Source organism: Diaphorina citri, unplaced genomic scaffold, assembly GCF_000475195.1.
Source record: "Diaphorina citri unplaced genomic scaffold, Diaci psyllid genome assembly version 1.1 scaffold445, whole genome shotgun sequence".
Lineage (NCBI taxonomy): Eukaryota > Metazoa > Arthropoda > Insecta > Hemiptera > Psyllidae > Diaphorina > Diaphorina citri.
In genome coordinates this window covers 73,828-83,513 of record NW_007377880.1, presented here as the reverse complement: position 1 = coordinate 83,513, position 9,686 = coordinate 73,828, and the positions used below count along the sequence as shown (strand labels likewise).

Below are 9,686 nucleotides of genomic sequence, written 5' to 3'. Positions count from 1 at the left end.
CGTTTTATAGGCTTTGAAATATTCCCAAAACTTTTTCATGAAGAGACAAAATTTCAGCGCCGCAGGCGAAATTTTTGAGAGATTATATGTTGCCCCTTCATGGTTGCATACTTTTTTTTTTTCATTGAAATTTTTCTTTGTCTTTTTTTAGACTTTGAAAAATTCCCTGACTTTTTTCGATTTTTGGCACTTTTTCGTGAAATTCCCTGACTTTTCCCTGACTTTTCCAGTCTCCATGAAATTCCCTGACTTTTCCCGGTTTTCCAGTCTAGTAGACACCCTGAAAATGGCTGCCCGCGAAAATTTTGTGCGTTTCAAAATTCGAAAATTTCAAACGAAGATTTCTCCTCTTAGGAAGCCTCAAATGAAATTTTAAGCATTTCTATTGCAATCAGCGTGTTTCGAACTTCCTTTATCAGCGAAGAAAAAAAAAGTGGTTGAGCCCCATTCTTATATCAGCTGAACAGTGGACAGTAGAGTTAAGGTAGAAACACACTACTATCACGTCATGTGAGCTCACGTAATTAGCAATTTTCCGTGTTCATAGTTTTTCTCAAAGGTAGTTTAGTACATTGCTATACAACATTCGAACAGACAAGTTTTCAACGAAAAACGAACACTATATTTGCCTGGGGGAAGCTAAGACCCTATGATGAATGGCAGGGAAATTTTCCATTTGACAGATATTAGTAGAGCTAACCAAATTCCCTCATATGTTACCTAATACCTGATTCTTCTCTTCAGTAAGTACAGGCTTGAAGTGAAAAATAAACGGACCCAGTGACTAGTATTCGTTTTTTTCGAATTTTCTTTCCTAGCTGAGTTGTTTAGACAATATTGAGTTTACAAGAATATAGCCGTCAGTCAAGAATCTTGGATAAAAAAACCAAAGCAAAAAGTTCCATCAGAAAATAGAATGGCATTAGAGCTACTCTGGCAAAGATGTACCGTACAGTATTTTATCAATCTTTCTCATACTTTTTTTAAATAGCAATTTTACATTACATAAGATTACAAATAAAAATCAATTACATAGTGTAGGGGGGGGGGATGATAATAATAAAAAAGAATATAAAATAAAAATAAAAACTTCTAACAAATTACATTTTTGTCCTATCTAATAGGTATCCTAGATAAGGTATTAGTATGAATGCTCAAGTAAAGGCACTGCTCAATGTTGTGAAAGTAACAGTTCTACACGATTAAAGAAGAGTGTTTCACCGCCGTTTTTATTTCGTAGTAATGAAACAACTGCTGCATTAGACTCGTATGGTCTGTGTCGTAGCATGCCCATTCTGTGTGTAGTATGCCTCTCATCAGATGGTCGAGAAGAGACACAATACTTCCCATTTAGGTGCTGGGACAATGTCTTATGTTCATTGTAAGTTATACCACTATCTAAGAAGCTCAAAGGCTTTAAAGAAGAGTGTTTCACCGCCGTTTTTATTTCGTAGTAATGAAACAACTGCTGCATTAGACTCGTATGGTCTGTGTCGTAGCATGCCTCTCATCAGATGGTCGAGAAGAGACACAATACTTCCCATTTAGGTGCTGGGACAACGTCTTATGTTCATTGTAAGTTATATCACTATCTAAGAAGCTCAAAGGCTTATGACCAGAGAATGGCAAAGTCACTGGTCTGTGTCGTAGCATGCCCATCCCGTAGTATGCCTCTCATCAGATGGTCGAGAAGAGACACAATACTTCCCATTTAGGTGCTGGGACAACGTCTTATGTTCATGACCAGAGAATGGCAAAGTCATAAATATGAATAATACTTACATCAAGATCATCACTAGGTCCCCCACTCAGCGTGTCAGCGTCTATCTTGAGATCACCAATAGTTTCTACTAAATCCTCCACTGCATCCACCAGCTGATTCAAACATTTGCCACTGACTTTATTAATTCCTCTGACATTCTTCTTATTAGTTGAAGTTTCTATCCTCTTAGCATGTCTACCTGATCTGGCATTTGCCTCGGTTGGCTTTCTAGGCTGAGTTTTTCTACACGTGGTATACACTTCATCACTTGTTTCACTTGAAGTTTCAGAACTTTCTAAGATAGCGCGTCTCCTGGTAGTTTTAGGATGAGCTTTGACTTCACTATTCTCACTTGAAGTTTGACTGTCGGAACTGCCGTTTCTGGCATTTCTAATGGTTTTGGCTGTATTTCCAGTTTGAGAGATTTTCGCATTGTCTGTCCGCTTGTTTTCAGTGTTACATAGATCTTTATTTAGTTCATCTTTAACGTCGGTTTCCGTACCGGGGTATGCTCCAATTGAATTAGAGACAGCTCTTCGTTTGCCTTCGATAGCTGAAACCACAGAGAAACAGCCTGTCATAAAGCTGTGTCTACACGTAGTGGACGCCATCGATCGACGTCGACTCTAACTGTATTAATAATAATAGACTCTTGAGTGGAAGGCAACCACTAGGCAAGGTTAACGCCTTAGGCGTTCTCTACCACCTAACCCATAGAGCTCCATTATTATGTGGTCAAGTTCTCAAATAAATGAGGATAAAATTCCATACTTCGGCTGGGATCGAACCCACGCCCTCCTGATTACCAGGCGAGCGCCTTGACCACTACGCCACCGAGGCATGTATTCTCCCTCGACAACATAGATTCACTTCTTCACCTCGTCGATCGACGGCGTCGACTATATGTGGACACAGCTTAACATTTGTTACGACAAACGAATGCCACTTTTGCAAGACGGCTATAACTGATTAAGTACCATCAATAGGACAGTACAAAAATTATTAAATAATAGATTCTTGATTGGAAGGTAACCACTAGATGAGGTAAATGCCGGAGGTGTTCTCTACCACCTAATCCTTAGAGCTTATCATTTACTAAGGGAGTGAATGTGCTTAGTATCGGAGCCTTTGTGGACTGTGTTAATGGTTTTGTCGCCGAGCTATAGGATTTGTCTGAAACATGAAAATGAAGACATTTCTGTATGAATTAAAAATACTAACAGTAAGTAAGTAAAGGTCAATGGCAACCTTAACACTGAGTTCGAACCCATGTTTTTCCCCAAGAGGTTTGATGGAGGAACTCTAAACTACCCAGGTCTTATCGTTCAGAAATCGAAAAAAAGAACTGGATAGGAGAAAGCCAGTGGTTCGGAGAAGGAACCTCATCTACTTAGGATAAAGTCCGCCCTGGCCGGGAATCGACCCCAGTATACTTACACTTGGTATCAGTCTTGACGGTCATTGGAGACCACGGCACAGCATCCATTTCCATCTCCTCTTCTACAATCACAGGTTCATCAAACTTCACTCTTCTCGGCTTTCTAGCGGTCGTTCTTGGTTTCACCTTTTCCTTGGCTTTCTTCTCTGGCGTGCACTCTGATCTCTTCCGTTTGTCAACTTTTCCATCGATTGAACCATCTTTTCCAACGATTGTGTCAACTTTTTCTCCGATTTTCTTATCTTTTCCATCAATTTTATCAACTTTTCCACCGCTTCCATCATCTTTTCCACTCATCAAACTTCACTCTTCTCGGCTTTCTAGCGGTCGTTCTTGGTTTCACCTTTTCCTTGGCTTTCTTCTCTGGCGTGCACTCTGATCCCTTCCGTTTGTCAACTTTTCCATCGATTGAACCATCTTTTCCAACGATTGTGTCAACTTTCCCACCGATAGTGTCAACTTTTTCTCCGATTTTATCTTTTCCATCAATTGTATCAACTTTTCCACCGCTTCCATCATCTTTTCCATCGATTCCATCACATTTTTCATCACTTTCCTCCTCATCGTCGTCAAAGTGTAGTGTCATTCGTACTTTGGCTTTGGGCGTGACGACATCCTTGATAAATTTACACGCGGGGTATTTGGTGTCCATGCCGAAAACACTTTGGACGTTCAAGTTGGACACTTTGGGCGTTTGGAATTGAGCGGCCTGGGTGGCTAATGGTTTGGATTTCGGGGGCGTTCGATATTTTTTCACTGAAATCAAACGAATGGATGAAACGGTTAAGGTTATTATTTAGACAAGTTTTTGGTTGGTTACCTTGATAAATTTACACGCGGGGTATTTGGTGTCCATGCCGAAAACACTTTGGACGTTCAAGTTGGACACTTTGGGCGTTTGGAATTGGGCGGCCTGTGTCACGGCGGATATTTTGGATTTTGGTGGCGTTCGATATTTTTTCACTGAAATCAGAAGAAAGGATAAGGTTGAGTTTGTTATTTAGACAGGTTTTATTTTTTAAAAAGAGTAACGAATATACCTGTTTGGTGTAATTATGGATGTTTTTACAGACAACGTAAAGAAAGAAGCACCCTGGTGTATGCTATTTGCGGATAGTGTACGTACTCGTGCAGAGGAGATTTCTTTCCACCTTCACTTTATCCTCTTTTCTTTTATCCTGCAAAGTGATATACCCCCATTCATAGAATACAGAAAATGTCTTTTTCCACCTTCACTTTATCCTCTTTTCTTTTATCCTGCAAAGTGATATACCCCCATTCATAGAATACAGAAAATGTCTTTTTCTTCTTCTTCCTAGGCTTTTCCTAATTAAATAAGGTCGGCGTTTCTTGTCAGTCTCTTCCAGGCAGCCCTATTATGTACCTCATGTCCTGATAAATTTCACAGAAAATATGTATGTATTCCGTGTTACTTAAATGGGGACAGTATTAGGAAGAAACAAACCTTTTCGTGGCCGAGTTTCAAGCTGGGCTCCGACGAACATATTTTTGTCCTATCTAATAGGTATCCTAGATAAGGTATTAGTATGAATGCTCAAGTAAAGGCACTGCTCAATGTTGTGAAAGTAACAGTACTACAATTCGTTTCACATACTGGATAAAATCGTACACGCGTATTCCATATATTTGTTCATAATTTGTAAATTAGCCCAAGGTCAGAAAAAAAAAAAAAAAATACACGATTACAATCATCTGGAGTTTCTCACAAGCGCAACTACAAGAGAGAACCTGTACAATCCTACTGTTAACGATTTGAAAAAGTATACCTCTAAATAACTATGGAATGACGTCAAATAGGAATATCTAATCCTCTAAATTCAACATTTAGAAGATTAGATATTTATAATTTAGATTGTGGTAAAAGAAGAGACGAGAAGAAGAGTATTATTACTGGAAACACCATAGGTAGGTATCTCAAATATTTGAGATAAAATGTTGTTGTAAAAAAAAAAAAATACACGATTACAATCATCTGGAGTTTCTCACAAGCGCAACTACAAGAGAGAACCTGTACAATCCTATTGGTAACGACTTGAAAAAGTATACCTCTAAACAACTATGGAATGACGTCAAATAGGAATATCTAATCCTCTAAATTCAACATTTAGAAGATTAGATATTTATACTTTAGATTGTGGGGAAGTCCGCTGATGGTAAAAGAAGAGACGAGAAGAAGAGTATTATTACTGGAAACACAATAGGTAGGTATCTCAAATATTTGAGATAAAATGTTGTTGTTGTTTTAGCGGTTTAGCTTTCGCCGAATGGCAATAGCAGAATAAAGAAAAGATATCTTTTTGTATCTGCTATACACCGGGGTGATGGTCTCTAGCTCTAGCCATGTTAAATTGGCTGGCTCGTCCTGAACCGCAGTCAACCATAGTGAGGACTTGTGCTTGGTCTTTAGAAGGAGAGAGAACCCTTTGAAGAACTGCCAGCTAGCTAGGCTAGTTAGGGTTAGCTATTCTCCTCCCTGTTTATAGTCTCACAGCCAGAATTATGTTCGGTGGGTCGGTCTCTTCTTGATCCCCTGTGTGCCCGTCCATTTTTTACTTTCCTTATTTACTTAGGACTATTGAACTGAATTTGTTACCCAACAAAAATACTCTTTATTTTAATAAATTCACACAGAAAAGAATTACATATGAATATTAGGAAGAAGCAAACCTTTTCGTGGCCGAGTTTCAAGCTGGGCTCCGACGAACATGAGATACTGTTCCTGCTGCCAGGACATATCAAAGTAGCGGTCAAAGTACCCGTCACTTCCCGAGCTAACTAGCTGCAGCTCCTGATTTATCTTGAGAACGTTGGCCGCTCGGTTTAGAATGCCTTCCAGATTGGCGCGATAGAATAGGAGTCTGGCCTGCCACTGGGATGCTTGATCCTCGGGCAAACCTTTGAGGATTTTCAATTTGTTCAGCAAATGTTCAGCGTCTGGAAAACGAATGGTGTTGTTGTTTACTAATGCAAAGGAATTGATTATTACTTAGGTCATTTTAATTGATTATTACTTAGGTCATTTTAATTAAAGGAATTGATTATTACTTAGGAATAACAGAATAGAAAATAGATGGGTTTTTCCATTATTACTTATTTTATTATTTTTTTTTCTTTTGTAAAAAGGTTTGATATGGGAAACTGTAACAACGTAACAACGGAGGTCTTATCGTCCCGAAACCTAAGAGGGGACAGGGTAGGAGAAAGCCAACCGTCTCCAGAACGAACCTTATCTGTAAAGGATAAAGTTCGCACTACGCGGGAATCGAACCCGCGAACTAGTGTTTACAAGGCAGGTATGCTACCCTTCAAGCTAACTAGACTGGCCTTTGTCCATTCTTGTTGGTAGGCACTTGGGAGACTCGTATAAGCTCAACTCATCCTTTGGGCTGTTTGCCCCTACACTTGAGCGTCAAAGTGGGCTTTTGGTATGTGAAGTTAAACAGGTAGGTACCTACTATTTTACACAAGTTATTTTTAGCAGGTAGGTACCTACTATTTTACACAAGTTATTTTTAGCAGGTAGGTACCTACTATTTTACACAAGTTATTTTTAGCAGGTAGGTACTTACTATTTTACACAAGATATTTTTAGCAATGGATACTTAAAAGTCTTAGGTATTATACCGACTCGTTTATTTTTTCGAGTCGGGATAATACCTGAGACTTGTAAGTATCTCTTTGTAAATATAACTTAAGTAAAATAGCATTTACACAGGATGTCTAAATTAAATAAATTCATTAATAGGTACATAGATACTTACTTTGAAAGCAAAACGTCGTCAGCTCATACTGTCCATCGTAATACAATCAAGACGGAAAAAAGAAGAATTTTATTGAAATAACAACAGAAGAAAATTGTTCCTGAAAAGTAACAATGGGCACCTACTTGTTTATTAACAAAAGAAAGACGGTTTTTAAGTTACATTAAGTAAATAAACCATTATTATTGTTATTATTACCTTCTCAATGTGTTCCATCACGTAACAGTTAGCCAGGAGTAGACACAAGGTCGTGTTTTTTGTCACCAAACTTTGCTCGGCTTTGACCACCACACTGTCGTCCAAGTTCGGGTTTGCTCGGAAATTCCCGTTTTCCGCGGGATGTTTCATGGTTTTGAGCGTCTTTTTGAGTTCGTGGACGTAAGCTTTGAGTTTAGCATTGTCCTGAGAGAAAGCCTCGTGTTTGTACGTTAAGGATAGGCAGGAGAGACAGACGTCACTTAGGTGAGGATCTTGCGGTGGAGAAGTTTGAATCAAGGAGAGAGTTCGGTTCATGATGGTGGTTTCGTAGGATAAGCTGAAATGAGAAGGGTTAATTTTGTTTGAGGGATATTTATTTCATTGTTTTGAACGTTGTTGTTGTCTCACGACGAGAAGTGGTATTCTCAAATTAATGAGCATTGTATAGAAATTAAATGCCATGGCAGTAGGGGTTCGAACCTACGTCCTTCCTTTACCAGGCGAGTATCTTAAACCTTTCTGGCTTTTTCCCTATCCTATCCTCCTTTACAATTTTGGAGCGATAAGACCTCCGTTGCTATAGTTCCCATAATTATAACATTCGTTAGTTGGACCTTAGTTTCAAAAGCTGTTGGGATCTATTCAAGGCAAAATAAAGAAAGATCAAGAGGGAGAGGGGGAAAAATAGTTTGAGCAAAGAAAGAACAGAAGAAAGTACATTTTTTTTATCCTAACAATAGCAACATACCTGCTTTCTTTTTCCAGTTGTCTGTGAGCAAGCATTTCATCCAGTTCACATTTGAGTACTCGCAACACGAAGCTCGGGTCACGTGTGTCCACAAATGTGACACCGGGGTATTTGACTTGGAGTTGTGCTCGTATGGAATCTAAATGATCACACAGATGTATCCACTGGAATCGAGAAACAAAACGATGAGGTCGATTACCTATAAGGGTTGTAAAATAAAAGTCTAGTGGTTAGATGGAAAAACTTTGGGTTCCCTAATGTGATGTTGTTTTCTGGAGATGTTCTTTTTTATGCAAAAAAAAGGCTAGGTGTGATAGGGCAATAAATATCTGCTGTTGACTGGCAAAAGAAAAAAAGGGGCTTAGGTGGAAGAACTTCTTCTGGAGAACTAGAATAGAATATACCCTTTGTTACTGCAGTCTAAACAAGTCTCATGTATTTGGTACACATTTAAGCTCTCGAGTGGAAGGTAACCTCTGGGTAAATTTAATATCGAAGGCGTTCTCTATCACCTAACCCTTGAAGCTCCTTTTTTATATGGTCAATTTTCATGAATTTTTGCAACATTATAACTGCCTACCTACGAACTTTTCACACATAGACACAGGTAAGTTCAATTTTTATAATTTCTAATAAATTAAGGGGATTCGATTCCTGTAAATTTGTATATAAAATAGTACAAGAAAACTGATCTCACCTCGTACTCAGGATGTTCTAGTTTATGCTGAAGTTGTATTCGAGCCCACATCTTGACAGCACTACGAACAAAGGCCTTGCTATGACAGACCAACACAATCATGGGTTCTAGAGATCGGCTTCTCCCGCCCCCACTTAGGCTGGGTGAGGTTAATGTGAGTAGGTTGGTAGCTTGCTGCGAATGGTGGGTAAAACCCCCGTCATGAGATACCCTTTGTTGTTAAAAACGACATTGAACCCCCGTACTTACTAGCTAGGGTAGCTCACAATTTAAATAGGAAAAGGCTATGAAAAAGAATAAGCTAGCTCCTGAGTGCCTCATTTTTTCTGCTCTTCTATGTGAAAATCTCACCTAAATAAGCACATAAAGTCCATTTTAGCCTCAACGCATACCCTTAAGCATAGTATAAAGCTCTATTGTTGTTGTTTTCAAATGTCGGGAACTTGGCCCATAGGTCATTCTCCCAAAAGCTCTTGAGAGGAGAAAATTTCCATTAATCTTCTTCTTCTTTTCTTCGCCTTTCCCCGTGTACAGACGGGGTCGGCGTCTTTTGTCAACCTGTGAATCAGCCCTAACTAGGGTTATTGCTTTGGGCTGACATGTGGTTTTGACTACAAATGACCGTCCTAGAAATTTGTATATAAAATAGTACAAGAAAACTGATCTCACCTCGTACTCAGGATGTTCTAGTTTATGCTGAAGTTGTATTCGAGCCCACGTCTTGACAGCACTACGAACAAAGGCCTTGCTATGACAGACCAACACAATCATGGGTTCTACATAGGACAGCATGGAGGACACATCCTTCTGGGTTTGTGACTTGATACAGTTATACAGAACATTCACCATATACTGAAAGGAAGACAAAATAAATCTCGTTTTTTTAGTAGGTACATACTTGACAGAAAATTAGCATTGTTACCTACAACACTAATTTTTTATTGGCTTTAAGTATATCAATTAAAGAAAAGAAAGTAATCATGATTAAAGCTGCGTTTGTCTAATCCGTAATCTGACCCTACGGACGAGAAAAAAGATAATACCTACACGTAGCTACACAC

General features: G+C 39.0%; 1 protein-coding gene across 1 annotated transcript; it reads right to left on the bottom strand.

Annotated features, from left to right (window-relative positions):
- Nucleotides 1-2,840: 2,840 nt before the first annotated feature.
- LOC103508911 lies at nt 2,841-7,017 on the bottom strand. The gene is made up of 6 exons (XM_026823376.1): nt 6,983-7,017; nt 5,889-6,155; nt 4,021-4,163; nt 3,729-3,816; nt 3,200-3,493; nt 2,841-2,935 (listed from the first exon to the last, which is right to left on the bottom strand). Exons 2-6 carry the CDS (start codon nt 5,953-5,955, stop codon nt 2,841-2,843), a joined length of 687 nt encoding a protein of 228 aa, XP_026679177.1. The 5' UTR covers nt 5,956-6,155; nt 6,983-7,017.
- Between the last annotated feature and the right edge of the window lie 2,669 nt (nt 7,018-9,686).